Genomic DNA, 27,960 nt, shown 5'->3' with positions numbered 1-27,960 from the left:
CTATCCTTGGCGGAGGTCTGCACTCTCTGAGTGCTTTTCTAGTTTCTAATGTTACTGTTGTGCTGATGCTGTTGTAGTTTCAGATGGGTGCCAGTAGAGGTGGCACTGACCCTCAAAATTCTCTGTCATACACTGTCTTGTGATGAGACCTTCATGCAGATGCATTTAAGTACAATTCTACCACACAGCAAACACTGGTCTCAGAGCTACTTTCAGAATGATTTCAGTTGTCTTTATTATGAAAACAAGAGAACATTGTATTTTATATATGCAAATCTGCACTGAGATTACACACGACAGTTTGTAGACCCTATATATCTAGCAGGAGATATGCCAAATGGCTGTAGAATAAATAAATCAAACGGGTTTTCTACATCTTACCATAAAATGCAGACACGCCCTTCCATTTCATAGAGTCTGGTAGTACAATATTTATTTTCAGTTTAAGTGTTACACATTGAGCAACAAACTTACAGTTGTCTTCAGCCACAAATTTAATGCAAAGATAAAGAGTCAAGACCGTTTCAATAAAGTATTGAACACAACCGAACTGGCAAATCAGATTTTACATATATATATATACATAATGTTTATGTACATATACTGTTGCACTGGAATTTGGATGCTGGACAGTTGAGACACTTGTGCAGAGGGTGGTGAGAAAAATGAAAAACATCTTCAAATGGGGACAGAGACTGACACACACTGAGAAAGACAGAAAAATCATCACTGAAGAAAAAAAATAAACAGAAAAGGTCCAATCAAACAGAAACCTAAATGGAACCGATTCATTTTCCAACCCTGCTGTAGGAACGCAGAGAAACCGACATTCACTTACTCTACACACACACAGTTCTCATGAACCTGCATTCAGAGGACCGAATAAAGGAGTCATCTCTGACATGTCAGAAAAGGGGTATGATGGGGACTCGGGCCAGTCAAATGATTACCTATCTGTAGAATTTGTCATCAATACCAGGACAGTATGACAGAAGGATGCTTTAATCGTATTTTTGGTAGTGCGGCTACATTATGTACAGTACAAATACAGGCAACTTCATCTTATTCTCACATATACGTGAATCATGTCTTCCCAATCCTGTCTGGTTGTTGTGGGCCTTTGCTGGGACACAGAGGAGTTTAGAGGGGGATGGCAGCAGGGCCGGCAGGCCTGCAGAGTAAAAGGGCAGGGCCAAAGTGGAAGGGGCTTCTCTCTCAGCAGCACCCTCCTGATGAAGTCTTGACAGTAGTACCTGGAGTCAGCTTCACGTTGGGCTTCTCCCCTCCTCCAGCTGTGGCTCCGGGGCCCATCCTCTTCTTGATTTCAGCAGCCATGGTCATGAAGGCCTGCTCCACATTGGTGGCATTCTTGGCGCTGGTTTCCAAAAAGGGGATTCCCAGAGAATCTGCAAACTCCTGAACACAGCAAAGAGACAGATGACAGGGGTTTAGGTGTCTATTTTTTGCAGTTTTTAGATTCTTTACTTTTTTGTGTGTAAGTGCAAAGCCAAACAACATGATGCGACAAACTATAAACATATCAGGAGAAAAACATGGGACGAGTACTAGGGCTGAAACGATTCCTCGAGTTATTCGAGTCATTCCATTACTAAAATTCTTCAAACCAAAATTCTCTGAATGGAGGTTTCGTTTAATCCACTGCACACCAGACCTGAGGCCACTAACTGAGTCTGGACCCAAACTTCATCCTATATGAACTCACAACTATAATCAATAAATTATAAGGGGATTTTAAATTTGACGGGATGCTTCTATTTTAACCAGCACAGCTTTGTGTTTACAGCATTTAGCAGATCAGAGGCTGAACTACGAAGACAGTTTGACATAGTCAGGATTTCTTCGTGTGAGTCGGCTCAACAAAAACCAAAACCTCAGTCAGAGTTAACGGGTATGAAGGTGGTTTTCAACTTTGTTAACGCAGACTTTCTGCTTCAAAATAAACGCGATCACAGACAGGTTATTTTAATGGAGAAAAATGAGGAACATAAAAATTTATGATGGCAAAAAGCTGCTACTGTAAAATATCTAACATAAGAATGCTGGTAGAAAACTGCGAAATGTTGCATAATGTATTATTTTACTGATCAATGCAGTTGATTATTTTTAACAGACAGCAGCACAATAAAGCTATCAGACTTCATACTGTATATTCAAACATGATATTGTATTGAAGTGCATGTAGGTATGACACCGTCTCATAATGAAGGAAATCACTTTAATTTGGCCAAAAATGATAGTGATTTCCTTCATTATGAGACAGTGTCATACCTGACAAAGCCACTGCTGTGTGCTGTGTGGGGTGAAGTAGAGGGGCTACAGATGAGAAAGACCAGGTACACAAAAGAACACTGTCAACAGTAACAGAATATTAAGGCTTTGGAGGTGGTTCAGCGGTGTGTGTGTGATGAGTATACAGAGCAGGCAGGGATGCAGATTTGGGGATGGGCATTGTTAAGACTTTACAGCCCTAGTAAAATCTAGTCTTCCTGATACAGTTTATCAATCTGGTACTGAATTTATCGGTTCAGAAAAATAGGAACAGAAATGACATTACTTTTGTTATCTTTCTTTTCTGACCAGTTCAGACTGAATTTATATCCATAGCTAAACAAAAAGCTGGCTCCTGGTTGATTTTAATTAACCCGATTTTCAGATAAATGAGTGAACTCTGGATGAGGACTCTAGGCTGTGAGCACACAGTCACGGAACAAGGAGTAAAAAAAAAACAAAACTGTACATTTCTCATTTAAAGTTTAGTTTACCAGGAGTTGAGCATGCTGACACAGAGGTCGCAGCCCTAAAATCAGTAACTGCAATGATCTGTCCAATACTGTGGACTACTCAAGCAGCTCTGAGCCATCAGGACACTGACACAGGATGTCTAGGGGGTGTTTCTGTAGTTTTTGGCACTGGAATGCTGGCAGTGGATCACAGGCTGGATAGGGTTTGCTCTGGCAAGTCCCTTGGGTGCTTAATCACATTTTGGAAAGTTTGAAAGCCACGGCAGTGGCTTGGGCTCTTTCTGTGCTCCTTGGGTCATTACAAAGCAATTTCGGCTGCGTGGCGGGGCAGAACGTCTTGCTGAAGAGGGCAGCTGCTGTCAAGGAGTGCTATTGTAATGGAGGGACATACTTGGTCTGGGACACAGTTTAGGTGGGTAGTACAAGTCAAAGGATCACCCACTTGAAAGTCAGGATTCAAGATTTTCTGAGCACAATGTCACATTGTTAAACGCTTCTTAACCTTTAAGAGCTTTTAAAGATGTCATTGATGGGTGTGTAACAATGTGAAGAAGACACATGAAGCCCTGGGAGCCACGGAGAGTGAATGCACTCTTAAGATAATTCTCTGCTTTAAATTATTTGAATCCTGTAGCTTTTTCAAAAAATGTTCAGTGTTACAAGAACTCTGGGGAAGATGTTAAAATATGACAAGTTTAAATGACAAAAGCGAGTACGTATGATAACATAAGAATATGCTGTCTCAATGTGTTACACGTACAAATGTGAGCTAGTAGATGTCTGTCTGGGGGCGTCCATGGATGACAATCGATAGTTCAATATTTTTTGTAGCTCAAACACCACGTCTCAACACAACAGTGAAAAGCCTGCAGTCACAATGAGGGAAGACTTGATACCGTTTAAATTTACAGAAATCAAAATTTTCAGACAACCTCTTGGCTCCACAAGCCAGTTAACATGTAAAGTGCCACAAACAGTGTAAATGAAGAAAAAAAAGAGACCTGAAAGACAGTTTCAAACTCTGTTTACTTTCTCACCTCTGCACAGCTAAACAATCACGACATGAAGGAGGGGGAGAATGTTGGATTCTTGGTTGCAGACAGACAGACACACAACCCTCAAATTTGACATCAGAAAGTGCTGGATAGTCAGATAATTAAGACTGTTCCTCTTCCAAAAAGCACTATGGGCAGAATCGACAGGCCCCTTAATGGCCAAATTCATGCTTTCCATGTCCATCTTCTCAGACCTGAGAGCTTTATCACCAAGACAGCTTGACATAGCCAGGCTTTCTTTGTGCAAGTCGGCTCGACAAAAACTAAAGCATCAGCCAGAATTACCAGGTATCACGAGGGTGGTTATCAACTTTCTTTGTGAACTCAGGCTTTCTGCTTCAAATTCTGTGCATGTCACACAAAAGAGGGCATTTAATGTGCCATGTGACTCTTCCTCTGCACAAAATGTAACAATCATGTGCAGCTGCTTGCTACTGCAAATAATGCAAGACAGGAATGCTGGTAGAAAACTGATGAACACGCACAACGAATTTATTAGACTGATCAATGCTGCTGATTATTTGTGACTGCTGCAAATTAAAGCTGTTCAACTTTAAACATAATGTTGTATTGAAGTGCATTTCTGTCTGACACGGTCCCATAATGCAGGATCGGATTTAAAGTTTTAGCCAAATCAAAGTGTAATAAATGTTATTCATTGAATAATCTCTGTAACAGATACCAGCAGAAAAATCAGTTCAACATTCAATTTCAATATTTATGCGATTTCTGCACCTTCAACTAAAGAGATGAAAACAGTGCGTGATACTGTACCTGCACGACTTCATCGAGTGGTTTTAGTAACATGAAGTTCAACAGGTTTACAGATAAAACATTTTCCCTCAGCCCTGAATCTGTGTCGCTCATATAGATTTGTCAGAAGATGATTTGGTTCAAAGGAAGACGCTTCTTACAACTGAGTTAAATCTGAAAATGTGAACATAACCTGCTCCCGACCAGGTTAGCTGCACACCACAGTTACTATGGAGATCTAGCTAGTTCCTGACACTAAAAACTCTGACTTTAAGCTCAACATACCTCGCTAACCCACTAATGTCGCTTCATAGTACCGCCCTCTGGCCTGGTTTCTACTACAACCGGTGTGCTTCATGGTGGTTACATTTCCTGTCATATCGAATACCGTATCGGTTATTATTCCTGACGTGCACCAAACACAGTGTGTGAACATAGCACAGGACTTCTGGAGGAATGAGGACTTACTGTGTTTGGGGTCTGTCAAGGGAAATCATGTCCAAATTAAAGCTAATCCAAAATACAGCAGCAACTACTTTAATTCCAACTCTGTTTATGATAAAAATAAAGGTCATCTTCTCACACCAAACATTTGTTTTAAGCGCTACTTGTTTTCCAGGCACATGCACAGTAACTGCGCTTTCAGTACGGACAATCTGCACAGTTAGAAATTTTGGGCTGCATGCAGACTTGGGTTGATTACAAAATTCATGCCATGCGTACCACTGTGAACGTCTACGAGGACGCAGGCACAAATCGGCCTTAAATCAGACTGCTATAAACAAAGTGCTTGTTGCATTTGGCAGTATTTGCAAAATGACATTCATCCCAACCTCATACAGTGATTAGTCAGATGTATGGAGGTGAGGCGGTTGGCAGGGTGTCATTTTCACTCTCAAGTTGTCTTTTAGTCTATTACTAACAAAACCACTTCTCACCTCTTCACTGTGTGCACCTTAAATGTCTGGATAATTGATGAATTAAGGGTATGACCACACCTATGCTTGAGTGAGGCCATTCAAAACAGGATGACTGGTTCATTTGAGGTCAGCCGAGGCAATACTTAGGAAAATGGCATTTTGTTTCTGCTGCTAAAAGCACTCAAACTACCTGGTTCTGACTTCCTCTAGGAGCCTTTTACAAAGGCTAACCTGAGTTTCTCATAGTGAAAGCAAGATTGCAAAACAGAAAATTATAAAAAAAACTGTTGTAACATGAAAAAGATTAAATGTAACAGCTATTTTGTGTGGGAATAAATAACTATCTGCCTTACCTTTGCTGTTGTGTAATCCACCACTTTCTTTGTTGTCAGGTCACACTTGTTCCCAACCAATAGCTTGTTGACGTTTTCACTGGCGTAGCGGTCAATCTCCTGTAACCACTGTTTGACATTGTTGAAGGACTCCTGAGACAAGAAAAGGATACAGCATAGCACTGAGTCAGATACGCTGCTATAGTACCACAGCATCCCTCAGCAAGCCATATTTAAGACTATGTACAGCAGTAAAGTGCACTTTCTATTTCAGCGGACAGTTTTGAAAATACAGGACATAAAACAAGAGCAAATCCCAAAATACTGTGGAAAGATGTTACAGCTTTTGAACGCTGACTATTCCACAGAAACATTGGATCTATTCAAAGGTAAAGAGCAACAATAGAGAAGATTCAATTTCTGCACTTTGGGGAAACATCCACCTTGGAATATGTAATAAATAGTAGCAGAGCAAACTGTTATTTCTCTGCTGTACAAATGTTCAGCTGACAGAGTGGCTGCACTGTAACTGAAGTAAAGTTCTACAGCAGGTTTTTACACGCAGAAAATCATTTCTACTTTTTCCAGGTGTAAACAGTTAGCTAAAAGATCACATGTTCTAATTGTCATGTACCACTCAACAATCCCAGTTAGAAGGGCCTGAGCACTATTACATGGAATTATATGTAGTTTTACTCAAACAGAAACCTAAAACTTAACATCATGCGTTACAGGTCTTGTAAAGTTATTTACGGTATAACATTTGCTACCAAACAATGTCCAGCAGCTGAAAGGAACTAAAAAAATCATTCTGGTGAAAATAAAATAAGGGGCTTAGACCACTGCTTTAAAAACAGATGTTTTTCTGGCCTAACTTCATCAATGTCAAAGACCAGTTTTGGATTTTTGCTTTCATGTGCTTCATTCATCTGAGGTTTTTCAAATATTCGTGTCATCTTATAGGGCTTCAGCAAGCCCCCAGCAGCATGAGAGATGGTTTATGTCTCTGTACCTCAGTTTATTAGACAGAAGCCATCAAATTCTGGGTATCGATTGTCAAACACCAATTTAGATTATAGGATGTTCAATAATTACGAAGCAAATTAAAAACATCTGCTCAAGGTGAAATGACATCTGCTGGTGCATAAATGGATTAAACTAACAGATATAAAATGGGATGGCGTTTAACTGACCTGGTCTGTGACATCGTACACTACAATGATCCCATGGGCACCTCTGTAGTAGCTGGACGTAATTGTACGAAACCTCTCCTGCCCTGCTGTATCCCACTGTCAAAGGAGAAAGATAATTCAGTTAATATCTGGATATGAACCAACAACGTAAAGGACAATAGCTCCACATTCATTACAGCGGGGAAATACAAATATTATCGGAACAAAAACCATAAGCAATGTTAAGCATCTTCAAATTTGACCATTCACTGGACAACACTCAAGCAGTAACACGTGAATGTATTTAGCGCTTCCTTTAAGTATCTACAAATCTCGTGGGACATTTAAGGCACTTTATGGTTCTGCATCCTTGTGCACTGACCATTGCAGAAACCAGAAAAACGCACAGGGCTCCCTTTAAGGGCTTTTTAAAGGGATTTATCAGGTAGTTACAGGTTGGGCTACAGCACTGTGTCTGTGGTCACAGTAGGTGGACACAGCACAGGACTTTTGAAGAATTTTGGACTTTCCCCCTGAGTTTGGCCACAGCTGATGGAAAGCATGTGGAAACTAAAACACCTCTGAAATCTGGCGGCCACTACTTCAATTACAACTCTTTCATGATGAATGTCCTCACAATAAGCACTCGTTTGCCTGACATGCTAGATATGTGCACAATCTAAGTTACAAATTATGGGATGCACATGGACATCTGCAGAGGGGTCTGTAGCGTTTTAGGCAGGTGATGAAATTTACTGGCATGCAGACATTTAAAGCACGAACTGGCCTTTAGACGTCTTCACTAAAAGTCATTAAAAAGCCAATTTCACAGCACCTTTAGTTCAGCGAGATCAATTCCTCACTTTTTTCATAGTTAATTACATTTAATGAAAAGGCTGCTATTGTATTTTTTTTGTCTTGTTATCAAATCCTACATGTATCCTCAAAACATCAATGTTTTTGTACAAGTACTGTGTGTGTATCTAAGCACTTTTATATTTTATTATTTGGTCCGTGCCTGACTTTGACTGAGTTCTACATATGCCTTCCTGTTGCCCCAAACACTTACATGAGCACCAAATGAGGCTTAAAGTGCTTGCAATAGACGTCGTTATCAGGTAAAGAGCTGCTCAAGGTGTTGACCAGATATGGTAGTGAATGAATCAAACATAACTAAAAAAGCTAACTCATTGCTAAATATCAAACGTGTTTTCTGGTGAAATGAAAGTACTTCTGAGTATAGCTGTAATTGAGTGTTGCTAGCTTTCTTTCACAAATATGGGATGGATAATAGATGAAAATAATGTGGAGAAAAATGCCAAAGAACCTCTAAAATGATCTTGACCGCATGGACTTGGAGATGCAAACCACATGGTCAGTAAGACAAAAGACAGCCGAGCTTATTTTTGGTCAGAGTCATTATATGGAATTTGACAGTACAAAAATACATATATGCACAATATAAAAACATTCTGCATGCAAATGTTACTTACAATTTGAAGTTTAATGGTCTTTCCATCTAGTTCTATGGTTCGTATTTTGAAGTCCACACCAATAGTGCTAATGTAACTTTCTGTGTATGTGTCATCCTGCAGAGAGAAATGGAGTCAGTGAATGGCTCACACATCCTGTTCACTTCCTGTTCCTCATGACCTATGTACACACAGACACACACACAGACACACACACAGACATACACACAGACACACACACTCCAACAGTACCATCAGTGACTACTACCCCTAGTGGGAAGTAGTCAAGGTGTTGGCAGGGAAAAATGTCAACAGCATACAAATTGAAATATGTCATACTGTGAGTGAATGAGTTACACACAAGTTAACTGAATGGCAAAGTTAACAGCACTTCATGTACAACTGTAGGGTAACTTACTGCAAATCGCAGAAGAAGGCAAGACTTTCCAACACCAGAGTCACCAATCAGGAGCAGCTTGAATAAATAGTCACTGTGAGAGGAGGGCAAAAAAACTATAGTTAGACTATATTCAGAAATTGCAAACCCATTAAGTGAGTTGCAGATCAACTACATAAGTAGCTGTGATAGAAAGAAAACTCAAGAGGGCTCTAAAATGTCACATTTGTTTTTCAAAGACTTGATGTGCCTTTCTACTTTATTGTCATTTCCTGTTAAATACAAATATACTATAGGTATTAGTGTCCTAGCATCTTTTGGCAGAGTAGCTGAAAGATCAGTATTTTACAAGGAAAAGAACCATTCAGGACAATGAACCCTGCTGGACTCAGACATATTTCTAGAATAAAATGCGAATACGCTATCATCATGTGACTGGATATATGAAGTCAACAGTAAGAACCAAAGAAAACAGATTAAAAAAGTACTCTTGGCCATATATTGTACATGTTAAGCCCAGTTCTTAGTTTAGTCTGATTCATGCATACAGGGTTGACAAAACAGCAGTTCCTGCAGTTCAGGTGGTTTATTCCTGGGCCAGTAGTACTGTAGGGTACTTTCCAGAGACTGACACACAACATCATCAAGGTAAAATTATTAACATTGAACAACACACTTGTGTACAACATTCATTAAGACAGCAAGGGGTATATAGTTACTGCTGCTATAATTATTGGGATCTGGAGCCACAAGTTCCCATAATACGATTGCACTTCTAAGGAACATTACAGAGCTGACTTGCTGACCAGCTTTAAAAAATGTGAGTCAGCAAGAGAAACAGGAAAGCTTGGTCCGTTGATTGTTTTGAAATGGTTACTTACTAAAGCCCTCCAACAATGATCGAAACAGAAAGACGTCTGGTGTGATTTTGTAAAAAAGAACTGTGACTAGCTCAAACAAAGCAGATTATTTTTGAGTTGTGTCCCATCTGATATTGTCTTTACATTTCAAGACTGGAAGGAAAGGAATTTTTAATTTTTAAGTTCCTGATATTGGAGTCTGTCTTTGCTGTCTACTCTGGGGTGTGTTCGCTCACTTTTCATTCACAAAGAGCACCATTAAGTACAAACTACATACTAATGGTAGATTAATGAAGATTGTCCAACCTACTATTACACTATCATGCATCAGCCAGGTCTAACCACCCTGCTGCTAACATACAGGTCCAAACTACGTTCCTCTATCACTTCAGTTTACTACCCCAGAATACACGTGGCAACTTCTGTGGTTCTGCAGCTATGTAAACTGCACTACTACTACTACTCAGTATTTGGTTTGTCAAAAATCCTGCTAGTGTTCAGCGTTTTTCTGTTTCCCCCTATTATTGCTGATCCTCCCCAGTGCCTTCGCAAAGTAACAAATATTACACTTTATACTATCAAGAACTTCTCTTGTTTGTTATCTATCGGGCCCTGTACAAGGACGGGGACTTCCTGAGAACCAAGAAAGAAAAATGCTGTGCAAAACCCCACCCTACCAGTCAAAGTATTGCAGTGAAATATATATCGCTAATTTACCACCATAAACTGTACATAACACAACACACACAGGTTTCCTGAACAGTGGTTTTGAAGCTCAGTGTAGTGGCTCTGGCCGACGCCATCTTAACAGTGTCTGCCGCCTCTTAACTCCCAGCTTATCCAAAAATTAGCAAAAATGTGAAGCAGGAATGGAGCTGAGGTGGTTAATCAAATGTCTCTGGTGCCAATGCCTGCCCTACAACTACACCCAGCAGTCACTCAAAGCAGACACACCCTTGATTGAGTAGATCTTAATCCACCCCTCTGACAGTTGGCATACACACAGAAATTAGCTACAAAGACCCAAACCCTTTTTGTCAGGCTATTAACATGCTTATTTCTGCTGTAAAGTTGTTTGTTTTATCTTGGGGGACTATGGACACTGACTCACTTTGGAGTCAGCCTCAAGTGATGATTTGTGGAACTGTTTTTGGCACTTCTGCATTGACTTCATTTTTCTGCATCTTAGGTTATGGCTTGTTTATCACCAGCATCAGGAGAGGGACAGCATGAATGTATAACTTTAGTCTTATGCCTCAAATGAGGCTGCTCATCTTAATACTATCTTCAAGGGCTGTCTCTGTTCCTCTCCATGTCATTGTTTAAAAAAATAAAATCCAGTCATACGCTTTTCATTAAGTCTGTGACTGCGGACAATGGCTGTTCCTGTGCAAAGATGATTACTGGCTTGACAACAATACCAAGTTAACTGAAAGAAGAGCCCGTACAAATCTGGCATTCAGACTAGGTAAAGAATTCACTGCAACATGTTTTCTCTTACTTCAAAGGGACAAATTCCATCACTCTCCTGACTCTAGTTAATTCTCTGTATTATTCACTACAACAGAAAAATCCAAAATGCACCACTGACAATAGTCAAGCTGTGTAATTTACAAATTTCTGCAGTCCCATAATAATAATAATAATAATAATAATAATAATAATAAGCAGCCTTAAGAAAAGCGATCACAAGGTGCTTTGACAGTAAAAAAAAATGCAACACAGACAATCAAGCAAAACATAAGGAGACACGGCAGAAGAGTCAATTAAAAAATAGTACAAATGATAATAAGTTAAGTGAATAATTAGAAATATCTATTAGTAGAAATATCTAGCCGGTACCAAGAAGGTGAATCACTAAAACACAATACTTCATCACTCTATTAAGCAGTAGGTAGATCAAATATCACTATTTGGAGTCATGACAACTTCAGATTGGACAAAGCAGTTTTAACATTTAGGAGCAGCTCTGAGTAACAGTTTATCAAACAAGGAGTAACTACTTTACATTCCTGTGAACATTTAGGAATGGAAAACCAAAGGCAGAAAGAAAGCTGAAGTAACATATTACTCAACATTGCTGTGGGGAAATCGACGGCCTGCCCTGTAGCATGTGACCCAACACATGACTGAGAGGCTGTGGAGGGGCTGCTTCAGCACGACTAGACCACGAAAGTAAGAACTGATGCATCCACTGTGTCAAGTAAAGCGTAAAAACAAAATACCCTGTGGTAAAGAATGGATGCCTGCTGCCACAGTATTGTTTCTTAATAGGAGTAAGGAAAGTAGAGCGATGACGCACACAGACTGGAGTCGACAATACATTAACAATCGACAACAAGTTCAGTGTCATGTCTCAAAAATCTAATTAAGGGAACCCTCGTACTAGCATTATAAATTTATGAATTCAGATACATAATAAGTAACTGTAGGCGATGTCGCCGACAACAGTACCTTTTAGCTAAATGAAACCACCTGTTAGGCACAAACACATCAAGCAACAATAGGTAGTTAATATTAAAAAAGGAACGTTTGACCTGTATTTACATCTCAGGGTGAAAGATAGGCAACCTAAACCAGTCACACAAGCCTCAACTCTTAGCCCAACAGCTGGCTAGCAGTGTTGGTAATAATATAAGGAGCACTTTGTTAGTACGTTTATGGACTATTAAGTGCTTATCACCAACAGATCACAGACATCCCTTAAACATGTTGGTAGCATCTCAGGGGGACACAGGTGGACAGTAAGGCTACAGTCATGTGACGCTAACTTAGCTTAACTGCTTACGTTAAGTTATTTGCCAACAGTAGCTTGCTTGTTAGCACACTGCTAATCCTAGCTAGCTGCCCAAAACGTTACACATTGTTCTTAATTGTGATACTTACTATTCGGGATTCATTGTTGACTCGTAGGATAGCGTATACCCTCTCGCAAAATGTCTTCTTTTCTCTGTCCGCAGATAAACAGCCCCGGTGAACAAAGAAAACGAGAGCGATAGCTAGCTAACACTGCTCCTGAAGCCACGGCCAGCTAGCTGTTTCTCAGTAAAAATCCAAAATGGCTGCAACTTCAACCAGGAAACAGCTAACATTAGCCAGCTTGTTAGCCAAGTCAGGAAAAAACACACAAAATGTGGCTTGTTTTTAACGTATACTTTTAAAACAGACTTAAAACACGTTTTTTTCAGCCGTAACGCTAAAGCGACTAAACAGGTTATGTGGGTCGACGTCTTGCTAACGGAGCTTCTGTCTTTTCCTCGCTGACTGTGAGTCGTTACTGCAACAGAGCTGTCAAGCCCTGTAGGAGGGATTACGTCATTTAGTGAAACGTGGCAGAGAGGAGGCTGTTAGTGTCACATCACACACATTACACAACGTCCGGACAAAGACTTCAACGTAAACCCCGATAACCTCCATATTTTACTATTTGCTTGTGGTCAACAATGGGGCTTTTATTTACAAGGACTGAGTGTAACCTCCGTTAAGACTCCACTTAGATCCCACGAACTTCACAGGAGCAGTCAATAGGCTAGTTTACCACCAGTTCCCACTGCACACCTTGGAGTAGGTCCCAGCTGACATTTGCCGGTATTCTTACTGTATATTAAACACCGAAACAGAAATGATCAGTATAATGCATCGCACCCAAGTCTTCCTATAATCCAAATCCTGAGTCATGGCTGTGTCATCACTTAGGCCTTTAGGAACAGATAATAAGATCACTGTTCATGTCAGGACCTGTACACGTGTAGTGTACAAATGAGTCAGTGGAAGTTACCTCAATTCTTTCCAAAGATATGTGTGTTTGATTTATTCACTTAAATTTTGTATTTTCAGTTGTAATAAACAAGTTTTTTAGCCTTACATACTGAGACATTAGCGTCTTCAAGGAAACATCTGTTCAAGGCATCATCTGTTACCTGTCTCCTCATTTGCACAGGCAGTTCTACAATTCCACAATTTCATTTAGCAGATGCCAAAGCGATGTACGTCTGAGAGTAAATACAACGCAAGCAAAGATCTAGTCAGGAGATAACAACCTGGATAAGAGCCATAAAACAAGTTCAAGTGTGATAATATGACCGTGGTAGTATGTCAAGTGCAAAGGTGTTTAATAAAGAGCTGGGTTTGTAGTCTTTTCTTAACCCTCCTGTGGTTCTCATTTACAGGCACCAAAAAAATATTATTTCCTTGTTTGAAAAAAATCCAAAAATTCACCCAAAAAATTCCCCAAATTTCAGAAAATCCACAAAACCTTCAGGAAGAAAATTCCAATAATTCCTTAAACGTTTCCTATAAAAGTTTTATGTTAAAAAATTCCCCAAATTTGGCAAGAAAATTCTTGTAAATATTTTCAAAAAATGAGTAAAAATCTTCCAAAAAAAAAAACACTAAAAATATCTAAAATGATTACATATACACCCGCTGTCAAAAGTTTTAGGACACTGTCTCATTCAAATAAAGTAGAACCTGTCCTAAAACCTTTGACAGGGGGTGTATTTCATCATATGGATGTGATCAGGACAGGACTCTGATCATACATGTAAAGTTTCAGGCAGATTGGAGCATGTTCAGGGCATTTAAACAGCATTTGAAATTTCATGGCGAAGGATCAAAATTCCAGAGGCCGCCATGGACATGCCCTTTGACTTTGGAAAAAGATTTTAATAACTTTGGATCATGAAGGCCTCCTGTATGTACTGTTCGAATTTGAGGTGAATTGGAGTTTCCCCCTAGGAGGAGTTCGTTCTAGAAAAATGAAAAATGGGCAAAATCTGACATTCAACGCAAAATAACTCACTTCCTGTTGGGTTTGGAATGTGGCTGTCACTGACTTTTTTGTTCAGCCTGATGTGCTGCATTTGTGTACCAAATTTGGTAGATACACCCCCCTGCCAAAAGTTGTAGGACAGGTTCTACTTTATTTGAATGAGAAAGTGTCCTAAAACTTTTGACAGGGGTTGTATATCAGTAAAACGTCTAATATTTTCTTTAAGAACATTCACATAAAAATCAACCAAAACCAGCAAATTTTACTGGTTTTTGGTTATCATGTGAATGTTCTTAAGAAACATTTTTAAACATTTCTTTCCACCAAAAAATGTTCAAAGATTTTCCAAAAAATGTTGAAAATGTGGACATGAGAAGTTTCACTGTGAAATTTTTTTTCCCATATTTTCAAACTTTTAACTGCGTCAATTTTGAGCCGCAGGACGACAACGACATGAAGGTTAAAGAATGAGAGAGACTGCAGACCAAACAGAGGCAAACCCACTTTCCGCGTTGAATGGACACACAAACCTTTATAAAGTATTATGTAGAGCTGTGTGACCTAGACATTTGGCTGAGGGCGAGGTACACATGGATGAATAATATTGTATCAAACACACTTAAAGCAAAGCGAGGATGCTTCCAAATAAACTGGAATAGCAGGTTTTATTTATTAGTTCATTTCATACAAAGTACAATAAAGAGAGAGAAAAAAATCAAGTTACTATGAGCAGGGCAGGTTCTTCTTTATGGACTGAGCAGAGACGGCATTTCAGTCCATAGCTGCTGGCTGCTGATAGTACTGTAGCAGGCACTGACCTTTGTTACTACATATTCACAGTTTTTCAGTTTGGAAGGCACACTTTCCCAGAAAGACACCCAAGCACACACCTTTTCACAGCCAGCCTTTGAATCATAGAAACATAACTTCATTTAGAAACATTAGCAGGTGTTTTCCCTCCAAACAGGCCACTATCGCAAAATACAGTATGACCTCGCTGATGTATCAGTGCACCAACTTCTGCAGTTTCCTCGAACTAGATAAGGCAAACAAACAACCGAAACCCACAATTTTTAACAACTATCTGTAATCTAGGACTTTAAATAGAAAACAGTGCAGTGAAAAATCTGAGCTTTCGTGGTTACAAAAACTTTCTCAGATGACTAGAAGTTCACCAAACAACAAAAACCATATTCTGGTGGTGAGATCCAGCATGCCCATGTCCTGTCTCTAGGAGGGACAGTATATTTGAGAAAGAAAGCATTTCAAATTAAAACTACTGACAGCAGATTTTCCAGAGTAACAGTGTGCAGAATGTGGTAGGAGATGGTTATGGTGGATTTTCTGTAATGTCATTTATCGATGCTGCAGCTGCAAGCACCACTAACTAAATTATATTCCTCTCTATTTTACTGTTGTTCAGACAAAAATCCCAGCGACCTACATCTCCTTGCTTGGACATTAAAAACCAAAACCATCTGGAAGGAGAGAAAAAAAAGAGAATATATGCTTTGGGTGAACTGATCCTTTCATATGCTTGTCTGCATTAAAGCATCATTAAAGCATCATCAAATTAGTGTGTTATGCTGACAATGTAAAGGAGCTGATAAGAAAAGTCACTGATCCCTGTGAAAAAAATTGCTTTAAAAATGCAAGACGGCATAATGTACAGTTCAGTGAAGTGTATGACCGTTACTGTGAAGCAACTGGTAAGAGATCACACTCAGAGAAACAGATGTAAACAAATGGAGAGCGTAGAGGCCGGACACAGCTGTCCATGTCCTCAAATGCTCAGTCAACTGTTTGAAATCACAGAAGTGTGTCAACGCGTAATTATGTCTTGAGAACTGGTTCATTCAATTTGGTGCATGAATACATTTGAAATCAAGAAGAAAACAAATGTAACTTTACTATTACCACAACTGGGTTATTATTTATTTCACCTTGTTTTGTCCAAAGTACAGTGAAAACATCTCTGAAGTGATCATTTAGTTTCCTCTGTTGAAAAAAGTGACACACAAACTGAGGTGAAATGTGAATAGCGGTTATATTGAAAGGCCTGTTGAACATTCAGCTTGTCACTACTTTAGGGAGACAATGAAATACTATTAATTTGCCTATTTATTGAAATGTATATTGTCAATCTGTGCATTGAGTTCTAAATGTAAATTTAACTTTTTTTTAAATTGAAGGCAATTTCGAGGATTTGGCATTAACAGATTAGCGTTTAGTTGTTACAGCAGTAAACCTTGTTTATTCATAATGTCTTATTTGTCAGAGCAATGGCAGACCATTGTTCTGCCCTACAAAACCAAAATTCAGGAACTTCCTGTTTATTCAAAGCTGAATTTTGACCATAAATGGACTTTTTGACATGTTTTGTTTTCATAAAACGTGTTGGACCACCTATCATGTGTCATCTGGAGGCACATTTGGCACATTGTAATGACTGCACTATGACTAGTTCAGGCTAGCTGTTAGCCTTAGCTATAGCTACTTTAGCCAAATGTTACAATATGTTTTTCTCGGCTTTGCTTGATATGAAGGCTCAGCAATTAAGCTTGACGATGTCTCAGTTTTTCAGCATTGAAGTATCCAATCTGTGTCAATTTTTTATTTACTACATTTTACGTATCTTTTAGGATCTTTGTTTTAATGCAGATGTATAATTTCCAAAATGAACTGAGGGCTTGTACTAAACCACAATAGTGACAATAAGAATGAGTCGAAAAAGACAACAATATTAAGACAGAATAGAGCATTCACATAATCCTTTACACAGTGTTGTGGAAGCACTTTGAGGCCCTGTACTAGTCCTGAATATTAGTGTAAAAAGTCACTGGTGCTTTTTGTGAATCATAAATAAGAGCCTTCTATTAAGAACATAGTTGTTGGAAATAAGTTTAAAAAAAGAAATGAGTAAAATAAATCATATCACAGACATGCCCTGCAGTTTGTTCACAAACTGGAGCCTTGACCCTCTACAGGGCCGTCTTCTCTGCTCTGCTGAGTCAGGCTGTCCATTGTAGACAGGATGCTGGAGAAAAAATGTTCAGTGTGAGTCTGCAGAGCTCCAGACTGTCTCTCAATCAGCATCAGGCTGTCTCTTAACACTGCAAATGAGGAGACAGAACACAAAGTAGATTCAGATTCAGCGGGGAAGCAAAAATGAATCTAAAGTTTTCATTTCAGTTATTAAGGTTTCATGTGGCAGACTGACGTGGGGAGGTAGTGTTGATGCAGCTGAGGAGAAGCTGTCCGGTGTGCAGAACGCAGGAGGTCAGGGGCTGATGGCTGCTCACTTCTTTCTGAAAGCTCTAACAACAAGACAGTCAGATTGTACTGTTGATAGAATACAATGTGCACAAAGTGAATAAATGAAGTGAAGGACACTTTTTATGCCTGGTTGTGCTGCTGAATTCACCTTGTCGTTTTTCCTGTTTATCTTTAAGCCCTGGTGAATGAGTTTAACTGCCTAAAAATCCAGTACATCCAATAGAACAATTAGTCTAATAATTGCTTGTCCATGCCGATAGTCGATTATTCAGCTTCTTCACTAAGAAAACTTTCACTACAGATACTCAGAGCCTAGACTCTGTGACAGACTAAATAGGACTTCATCTCAACAAAGCAGTCCCAGATCTGTGCATTATCATGACATTTCATTGTTTAAATCCATCTGCATAATAGAAAAAAGAGAAACAGATCAATATGTGGGTTTTCACTCTTTCTGTAGACATCTAAAATGAAAAATGACTGCATGTTTTACTGTTTTTAATTGTATACGTAATATAAAGAACTCTCATATTTTGCTTAGCGTGACTTTTCTCCACTGTGCAGGAACGTGCACAAACCCAACAGAGGCGGTGTGAAAGACAACAACTGAAACTAAAAATAACAGATGCTGAAGAGATGCTTCACTGTCAGGTTTATCCCTGCTATGCACCTGCAGAAAGAGTAACTAAGTTCTGGGATCCAACAGGAAAAGCCTTCCAAGTTGAGAAACAGAAATTGGTGAATTTTGTTTCACTAAACCCACAGAGAAACTCTCCATGCTAACAAATGTGTGAACATGTCCACAGCCAGTGACTGCATCATGCACTTAACCATCTGAATAATGTCACTTCATCTCTTACCATATACAAAATATAAATTCAGCCCTGTAAGATAGTGAATTGTAAGCAACTGATTATAAAGTACAGGGCCTTGAAGCTCAATCCTCACCTCATACTCAGCCAGGGTTGACTTCCCACTATCAGGGCTCACAGAGGCTGCAGCCAACAGCTCCATCTTCTCTGAGACTGCATACAGCCGCTGGATGAGCAGCTCCAGGTGTGAACAAAACACCTGCAACACACACAACATTCATGGGTGCTTTTACTAAATCAAGATCAGTGTGAGGGGAAATGTATCCCTGCAAGTCTAGTTTTCAAACTGTAAAATTCTGTATGCTACTACGAAGATAGTACACAGGGTGTTCAAAACATTCACGATCGTGGCTTGCAGCAAGAGTGAGTGACTGAAGGGATTTACTGCAGTAGGAATGGGGTCTGTCAGAAAACAGACAAGTTGATTTGGGCTGCCAACAGTTGCTGCAATGATTCCACAACACTCGTTCTAGATAGAAATCCACATAAATACCAATCTAGATTGATACACACAAAGGCAAACAATCTTAGGAATTGAAAAGTTTAAACTCATTTAAAGTGCTGGCACTCAATCCCAAACCAGATGGTGTAGACTATCTGGGTATGGTGTTCAAGCAGCCTGGGTTAGATTCCCCATTCTTCTCCCTACTTTCCTGTATGCTTCTCCTACTAACCTATGCAACAAAGCCAGCAAAAAGGTAAAAAAATAATAATATCAGGTTAATGTGAGTGTAGGTAGTACATCGACGCTTGCATTTCAGTCGGATCTATGTTGTTTATCATGCCTAGTTTATCCAAACACTGTTAAGTAGCATTGCGATTCAGTTTCTCCAGCTAGGATGCCTTTTCTTTCTTTTTTCCCTTCTCCATCAGATTTGACCAATTTAAACGGTAACAAATACAAGCAGGTAAATAACAGAATGTGCCTCTTCCAGGATGCACTCCTGTCTCAACATGCAACACATCAACTTTCCATTCTCTATAACAAACAAAACACAGCCAAAGTGAGGCTGAGGAGCACAGCTAACACAAACACATGCACTCAAAAGTACTCTTTTGAAAAGACGACTGAATGAAGCAGTATGTGAGCCTGAAGAGCAAAGCCAATGCTGAAAACAGTCAAACAGAAACCTGACTTTTATCTGTCGCTTTGGCATAAGCTGAAAGTTAGTAAAGAAACAACTTCTCATAGGGTGGTGATAAGTTTGTGCACAGTTTGAGTCAGAATGAGCTGCAGCAGGTCATCTCTTGGGGATATGCTGTTACTTCTCCTGATGACGTCGACAAGCTGACATCACTGAAAACATACCACTGTAAAAGTGTTAGAGAAATGAACATGATATACAAAGACAACACGCTCAAATGGCTTCATTCTCGACATGTCACCTCCTCATGTGCCCAGCAATACAGTCATCAAGTAAATTAGATGAACGGCCATCAAAAAGCACAAAGTGGACACACAGACTCCTTCATTTATTAGTGAGAAATATGGCTCTTTGGCTTACGGTTAACCTCTTGTAAAGCAGGTCAGATTGAGTCTCTACCTGTATGTGTTGCATCAGAGACTTGCTCTGCTCCTGGTCCTCCTGGTTCATCCTCTGTCTGTCAGGCAGGGTGAGGCCAGACAGCCGCTCCACCAAAGCTTCTACCTCCTTGAGACTGGAGCGACTCAGTTCACCTACAGCAGGCTCCACCCTGGTTCCAAAACGGCTCCTTATGGTCTCAGAGCCACTATGGTCAGCTGTTAAAGGATGAGAGATGGAGGTTTTCAGTGCAGTGAAGGGCACAAACTAAGTTTAATTCATCTCCATGATACTGCTGTGGAGGCAGGGACCTTCAAACCTGGACATATGAAACCACATCTGTTTGCATAAAGAGAAACCACTAAACTAGGGAAAGATGAAAAATATTTCTTGTAAACTGGGTGATTTGACCCTTTAAGAATGTACAGGCACACGATCTGAACATCCATCTAAACCTCCCAACATTTTTCAGTAAATACCTGTCTGAGCAGCACTCGTCTGCTCCCTGCCCCTCCTGTTTCCTTCATCTTTGTCCTCTTTGACTTCCTCTTCCTTGTTTTCAGCCCCATGTTTCTCAGGCAGGTCAGTGGAGGAGAGAATGGAGGTGGCGCCTGGCTCCAGAGACTCCCAGCTAGTGGTCACAGGCTGGTTCAGCAGGGATGTCACCTCCCTCACCTGCACACAGGAAACAAATAATGATCCGAACTGCTGATTTTTAAAACCCCACTGTGCCTGTCTAAAATTTCATGATAGAAAATAATACAAATTCAATGTAGATATGCTTTTGTCACCCAGACAATTTCATGTTTTCCATGAAAACTCACACTTTTATTCATGTGCTAACATAACTGCACAAGGGTTTTCTAATCATCGGTTAGCCTTTCAACACCATTAGCTAACACAATGTAGCATTAGAACACAGGAGTGATGGTTGCTGGAAATGTTCCTCTGTACCTCTATGGAGATATTCCATTAAAAATCAACTGTTTCCAGCTAGAATAGTCATTCACCACATTAATAATGTCTAGACTGTATTTCTAAATCATTTGATGTCATCTTCATTGAAAAAACAGCTCTTCCTTCAAAAATAAGAACATTTCTAAGTGCCCCCAAACTTAACTGTAGTGTACATTTCACCAACATTGAGGCTGACATATTTGGTATCTTTGCTAACTCTGAGAGGGCACACAGATTTAAACTCGTCTCCTGTGTCAGATAATTCCATGAATTACAATTTTTCTTAAGCCTGACAGGAAGGATATTAAAAAACCAGAATGACCAGATAAAAGTAGGCTTAAGAGGTTAAGGAAACACAACATACCAGCAATGCAGCATGTTTTAGCCTTTTTACAACTAATTCCCTTGTTTGAAGAATTGTATGTTATTGCATGCAAGGGACTGTTGTTAAAGAGTAAACATGCAGAGTGTTATACTGCTACACAAATACACATATTCTGTATGTGCTATATTCATGTCGCAAATGTGACCACTCAATAAACACGTTCATGTGAACATTTTTTACAGCTCTTCACAGTTTTTGATATTATAAATCATAATTATGAGGATTTTGGCTAGCTGACTATTTCAAGAGGTGGAGATGACTCTGAATGTGCAGAGTGCTGAAAAACAAAGCCTTCTCATAACTGTGGTTTAATTCAATGATTTGTAGTAAATTGTTTAACATGCAAAAGCACCAGTGTGGTCATTGGGTCGAAGTCCTTGAGTGTCCACAGCACTGACCTGTTTGGACAACAGCTGAAACTCCTCCAGCTGCTCTGGAAGACGCCAAAACTCCTCATCCACCTCCCGACACAAGCACCGAGACTGAGAAAGAACACTGGTGGAGTGAAAAGCAGTGGAGATGGAGTGGGACGAGGACGGCACATGACGCTGATGATGGGGACCATCATTTTTGCTACAGTTTGTTGTACTTCTGTCCAAACTGTCCAAGGACGTAGTCATGGGATCCATATTATGAGAGGCATGGGAACTGGAGGGCGGAACATCTGAGGATCCGGTGAACTCCTGCAGGTCAGGTGACCTATGACCTGCACTATGATTGCTTCTTCTTCTGGTGTACCTTGCTCCACTGCTAGAAAAGTCCAACCCTGATAGGCTAGTAGAGCTACAAAGCTGGTTCAGTTCAATTCCAGAGTCCTGCAGGTTGGGGTCTGTCTGGAGTAAAGACTCTGCCTGGAGTTCAAAGCTGTCCCACTCACTCACCACATGTCCTGGTCTTAGAGGGTAGGTGTAGTCCAGCAGGGTCTGGTATTCCATATTTGGATCCCATCCTGCAGAGCGTCTGTCTGGGGATGGAGGTAAAGCTTCAGGGATGGCACAGGCCCAGTAGTTCTTTTGATAGGGAGACTCAGGGCTTCCTTTTGAATGTGCTTTAGGAGAACAGAATTTGGTCTCCCACTCATCTAGCCTGAGCTGAGTCTGGCCTGGTCTGGACAACTTTGAGTGAGGGCTGTAGGTAGGATTCAAGACTGTGGAGGTCAGCTGTGGCCTCAGAGGAGGTTTAATTCTCTGGACTTGCAGGATGGAACTTGAGAAGCTCTGTTCAGAAATTCTGCTGTCAGAGAAAGACGACTGAAAAGTAGGTTCCTCACAGCTAAGCCGGGTCTGGAGCTCTGAGACACCCAAAGGTGAGTCAAGGTCTTTTCCAGAGGCTGAGGGAGGTGAGCTGTCACTGTCACTGAGGTTGAAGCTTTCTGGGATCAGTGCTTTCCTTTGTCTGGTTAAGAATTTCATGTCAGTGTATTCTCCTCTGTTAACACCCAGTTGTTTCATCTACAAGGCAGGGAACAGACAAAAACAAGACATGATAACGACGGGGTTTCAACTACATATGTAAAACACAAAGAAACTTTTGTATATATAGTACTCACTGTCATCAATATTATCATTTGTGAAATTCCAAGTAAGTTGTTGTAGGAAAGTGTTCTATATGTAGAATATTTAGGTAGCAAACAAGAAAATGTTTGAGAAAAATAGGCATTGTAATAATGAGGCAAAGTTTTTTCTAATACTTCATTGTAGTGGACAGGAGAAAGTGGCTTAGTCTGTTTAACAGTTATTATACACAGCATCATGTGTTTCCTCATAATTCCGACTTTGCTTTTCTAGCACAGTATTTTTCTAGCACAACTATATCGTATGACTTTTTTGTTAAGTAAAAAGCATGATTTTACTTTTATCATGTTAGGACCTATTATTGAAATTTCAATTTTCCTTTAGAACTTGATTTTCAGTATTATATTTAATTAGTGGCCCTAACATTAAACAGTACATGCATTATATGTCATCGACTAAAGCTGGTTGAACATGATTTGCATTTAGTATATTTGTGTGATTTTTACACTTGCACATGCAGCTGCAGCTTTTTATTTTAATGTGATGGGATTCAGACCCGACACATGCTGGAAGTGCTGTGAATTTTTTTTAGGTCCGACTAAATCAAATTGCTGTGTGACTTTCAAAGAACAATGACTTCTTCACACATGACACTTTATCAGACTAATACGTAAAACTGACATTGGATTTGCTTAATGTCTGAAAGGGGTGTGTCAATGCTACAACTGAAAACATGCAGTTTAGTTTACACGAGGAAAAACAAAACTTTTACTGTGACAAGTCCCCTCATCTCTGTTCTCCTCACCTGCTCTGTGGGGTTCTGTGGATGTGTCTTCTTTAAGATGGATGTGTGCTCTTCGGCAGAGAACAGAGGTTTTCTCATCACATAATGCTTGTCTGTCAGATACCTGGAGGTGGCTGCCATTGAAACACTTTTGTGCAGCCCTTTTCTGGTTTCTCTCTCCGTCTTGCCTCTTTCATTGTCTTCTGTAGTCGAACTCGAGCCTCTCTTGCTGTGCTTGAACTCTGGGAGATGCAACTTCCATCGCTGGCTCAATCCCTGGGCTGCCATTGGACAAAAAAATGCAGGAGTTCCTTTTCAACTGAAACAAATATAAGATTTTTAGTGTTATACAATTGTAAACATTATTTTACTATGGTTGTTATTTATGTCTAGGGTTCATCCATGCACCTTGCAAGGTGGCGGCAGAGTTTTCTGTCCAGTGTTAACTTAACGGCAAACATTATGCTGCTGAGCTGAAGCACACAAGAGCCCTAGAATGACACAAGAAACAGATAGAGCACATTAATACAAAGAGTAGCAGTACAGATTGACAAAAAACATGTTTCAAAAACCACTGCTATTATGTTGATGCCAAAACACTCTACAGCATCAAGTCTGACAACCACTCCTTCACCCCCATCATCATAAAGTGCTTCGAGATGCTGGTCCTTGCTCACCTCAAAACCTATCTGCATCTCACACTGGACCAACTACAATTCACCTACCGCCAGAACACAAACACAAAGGACTCCACGTCCACAGCGTTTCACTTTAGGCTCTCCCACTGGACAACAACAAGTACATCAGAATGCTGTTCATCAATTTCAGCTCAGCATTCAACAGGTACAAAACAGACTCCCACACACTGTCTAACTTGCAACAACAGATTTATAAGTGCAAAGTCTTGGTGCTAAACTTTCATCTAAGAAAGATTAATATTATTATAGCATTTCCCTGATGAAGGTCTAGTACCAAAACATTGCACTAATAATGGTAAACAGCATGTGGTGGAGCTTGCTGGCGCTCCTGAAGACAATCACCAATTCCTTTGCTTTGTCGACATTGAGGCACAGATTACGTTTTAGCTTGTATGTTATTCTTGATTAATTTCTGACTTCTCAGAGAATTCCAATGAGCTGGCTCAAATTTGGGTTCGAAAACATGAATTTAGTTTAAAATTCTTACTCCTGTTCAAAATGGTGAAGCGTAGGGAATTCACTGAGAAAGACAGAGCCGGAATTAAAGCACTTCATGATGCTGGATGGTCTTTGAGACAAACAGGGCAAGACATAAAATGTTCTCACAGTGTGGTCAAGAATGCCTTGGATTCGATTACAGAGACTGGTACTTACAAAATGGGCCAAGGAGGAGTCAGAAAATGAAAGTTAACTGACGCAGATGCCAGGCAACTCAAGATTTGAAGTACTAGAGACAGAAGGAAGACCACTACTGATTAATGCTTCTAGATCAGAATCTGAGAAAGTTTACAGAATGATCATAAGCAGATGACTGAAAGAACAATGGGAAGGGAAGAATAGCAGCTAAAAAGTCATTATTGGGGCCTACAAAACCTCCAAAAAGGCCTAAAATTTGCCAGGAAGCACAAACACTGGACTGTAGATGACTGGAAATAACTCTGGATGAATGAGTCCAAATTTGAACTCTTTGGTCAGCAAGTTCACAGAAAAGCTGGAGAATGTTTTGATGCCAGGTGGACTGCACCTACAGTGAAACATTGGGGGATTCCATCATGGTATGGGGCTCCATTTGTGGAAACGGCATGGGCAAGTGAGTTCAAATGGATGCTATCATGAACAAGAAGGTCAACCACAACATCTTTGGTGCATCATGGAATCCCTACTGGATTGAACCTGATTGGTCGTGGGTTCATATACCAAGAAGACAATGACCCCAAGCATCCTTCAAAGCTGTGCCGAGACTACTGGACCAAACAAAAAAAAACGAATCAGGAGTACTGGAAGTGATGGACTGGCCAATTCAAAGTCCATACTTGAATCCAACTGAACAGATCTGGGATTGATTGAATTGAAAAATAGGTTGCACAAAAGTCTCATCCTAAGCAAGTCTCTGGGAACAGCTAGAAACTATTTGGAACTCAATAACAAAAGAAATTTCCGTAAAAACAATGGCAGCAGGCCTGGGATCTTTCTGCATGGAGTTTGCATGTTCTCCCTGAGCATGCGTGGGTTTTCTCCGGGCACTCCGGCTTCCTCCCACAGTCCAAAAATATGCTGAGGTTAATTGACTACTCTAAATTGCCCGTAGGTGTGAATGTGAGTGTGATTGTTCGTCTATGTATGTAGCCCTGCGACGGGCTGGCGACCTGTCCGGGGTGTCCCCTGCCTTCGCCCGAGTCGGCTGGGATGGGCTCCGGCGCCCCCCGCGACCCTGGTGAGGATAGAGCGGTGTATAGAGAATGGATGGATGGACAATGGCAGCAATAATTCAAGTTGTTATCAGGGCCAAAGGAGGTCATACAAAATATCAAGATTTTTGGTTAATATATGTGGATAAAGTTTGTTTAGTTGTTCCAGTTTGTATCGGGCAGCTCTACTAGCTTTACTTTAGTTCAAACCATAGACTGAATATGAAAAAAATATTTCCAAGGATGCCAAACACAGAGGACAGAGAAGGTTGTCAGGGAAACCATGGCAACAAACGGTGACACAAAACGTAAGTGACCAGACACACAGACAGGAGCCATTGTTGGCCACTGTAGAGAGCTGCTAATGTGTCCTGCGTTTATACCTGTCTGTTCAACAGTTGCCCAGACAAGTATACGATGGAAGTATAAGATGACAGACATGTAAGAGGCTGAATGAAGCCTCAGTCAACCTCTGGAGTTCTCGAAAGTGTAGAAACAATGCAGCATCCACAGTGATGGCTTCAATGGGAAAACTGTACACTCATTTTAACAGTTTTGCTACTAAATGTGTCCATATCGCTCGTAAAACCAATCTTTGCCCGTTTCACAGTTCTGTGATATCTTTCTGTGAATTCGGAATCGTATTAATCCACCAAGCTATATTCCATTTCACAAAACCTCTCATTTTAAGTATCTTCCGCCCACCGCTGACTGTGTTCGGCGGAAGTCAGACCAACAGTCACTTAACTAAAATTTATCAAAGTAGTCTGACTGCTAACCCTTGTCGCAGCTGTCCCAGCCCTGTATGCGAGGGAAAACAACACTACCGACACATATTTACCACATTTATCAGAGTCGTTGCGCTCCCAGCTTCATTAGCATCTCTTCGTTAGCTTTTTAGCTCTTCCAGCCGTGCTGCCTTCAGAGCCAGCACCTCAAATACGATTTTTCATTACACCTGGAATAAACAAACACCACAATATTCGTCTTTCTAAAAGATGACGTATTATAGCACATGTGTGACATGGAGTGTTTGGAGTACAGTTCAAGGATACAAAAGCAGTAATTCACCAGAACGCCTGACGCTAACAGAACAAATACCCTTCTTTCTTGTATTTCTTTGTGGGAGGAAATCGTTGTTATTACGATATTGCTGGGGACATTGAAGGCAACATAACATGCAAAGAAAACGAGTTGAATTTGAAACAGAAGCAGATGTGGAACTTTACTCTTCCTCTGAGAGACCATTAAACCTCCTGTTAGGTTCGTTTTCAGGAACAGCTCTGATGTTCTGAGTCAATCTGATGTTTAATGTTGGAAACCAGACAATCCCAATAAACATTCTTTGTATCTCATTATTGACTCCATTACTGGCCATTTCAATCAATATTTAGTGCAATGGTGTTCTTCACGTGGTTCTCTTTAAAACATGTATGTTAAAATTTTACTTTTAATGTACACTAGAAAAACCGACATATAAAATACAATACTTTTACATGAGAATGATTTTTTTTATTTTATTTTAAATTTTGAATTTTTTTTAATGTAGTTGATAACACAGGACACCTCTTCTGTTCAGGGTGGGTTTGCAAATATGAGAAATGAATCATTTTCCTTTTATATGTTGATTACACTTGGAAGAAGTTGCATACCGAAAGGGAAAAGTGATCAAAAATGTAAAATACAATGTTATGGACTACAATATGTGTCTCACCTGCAATAAACACCAGCATTTGTTTACATTCCTGAACTCATTATAATCTAAACTT

General features: G+C 40.1%; 2 protein-coding genes across 3 annotated transcripts; both read right to left on the bottom strand.

Annotated features, from left to right (window-relative positions):
• Positions 1-207: 207 nt before the first annotated feature.
• On the bottom strand, positions 208-13,047 carry LOC110960467 (ras-related protein ORAB-1-like). The gene is made up of 6 exons (XM_022207712.2): positions 12,610-13,047; positions 8,885-8,957; positions 8,488-8,583; positions 7,016-7,111; positions 5,844-5,975; positions 208-1,416 (listed from the first exon to the last, which is right to left on the bottom strand). The coding sequence occupies exons 1-6, from the start codon at positions 12,621-12,623 to the stop codon at positions 1,216-1,218; spliced, it is 612 nt and encodes a 203-aa protein (XP_022063404.1). The 5' UTR covers positions 12,624-13,047; the 3' UTR covers positions 208-1,215.
• Positions 13,048-15,140: 2,093 nt separating this feature from the next.
• Positions 15,141-27,897, bottom strand: cep68 (centrosomal protein 68). 2 transcript variants are annotated; one of them, XM_022207710.2, is made up of 9 exons: positions 27,033-27,897; positions 24,214-24,296; positions 23,827-24,124; positions 21,906-22,958; positions 20,645-20,840; positions 20,187-20,383; positions 18,719-18,841; positions 17,715-17,811; positions 15,141-17,607 (listed from the first exon to the last, which is right to left on the bottom strand). In XM_022207710.2, exons 3-9 carry the CDS (start codon positions 24,091-24,093, stop codon positions 17,453-17,455), a joined length of 2,088 nt encoding a protein of 695 aa, XP_022063402.2. In that variant the 5' UTR covers positions 24,094-24,124; positions 24,214-24,296; positions 27,033-27,897; the 3' UTR covers positions 15,141-17,452. The 2 variants fall into 2 exon arrangements, with proteins under 2 accessions (XP_022063402.2, XP_051815685.1); XM_051959725.1 differs by having other exon boundaries at positions 23,827-24,086.
• Between the last annotated feature and the right edge of the window lie 63 nt (positions 27,898-27,960).

Source organism: Acanthochromis polyacanthus, chromosome 15, assembly GCF_021347895.1.
Source record: "Acanthochromis polyacanthus isolate Apoly-LR-REF ecotype Palm Island chromosome 15, KAUST_Apoly_ChrSc, whole genome shotgun sequence".
NCBI lineage: Eukaryota > Metazoa > Chordata > Actinopteri > Pomacentridae > Acanthochromis > Acanthochromis polyacanthus.
Note: the sequence above shows the minus strand (reverse complement) of the source record. Positions and strands in the feature narration are given on the sequence as shown.

Bases quoted from the DNA above. Each gene is read 5' to 3' on its own strand.
- LOC110960467 (XM_022207712.2), bottom strand. The intron at 8,584-8,884 runs GTAAGTTACCCT...TTCTCTCTGCAG, and splicing joins GCCTTCTTCTGCGATTTGCA to GATGACACATACACAGAAAG. The intron at 5,976-7,015 runs GTCAGTTAAACG...TTCTTGTCTCAG, and splicing joins TGTACGATGTCACAGACCAG to GAGTCCTTCAACAATGTCAA.
- cep68 (XM_022207710.2), bottom strand. From the start codon at position 24,093: ATGGCAGCCCAGGGATTGAGCCAGCGATGGAAGTTGCATCTCCCAGAG. The intron at 22,959-23,826 runs GTGAGGAGAACA...CCTGCCTTGTAG, and splicing joins CACAGAACCCCACAGAGCAG to ATGAAACAACTGGGTGTTAA. The intron at 17,812-18,718 runs GTGAGGATTGAG...TCTTGTTGTTAG, and splicing joins CAACCCTGGCTGAGTATGAG to AGCTTTCAGAAAGAAGTGAG.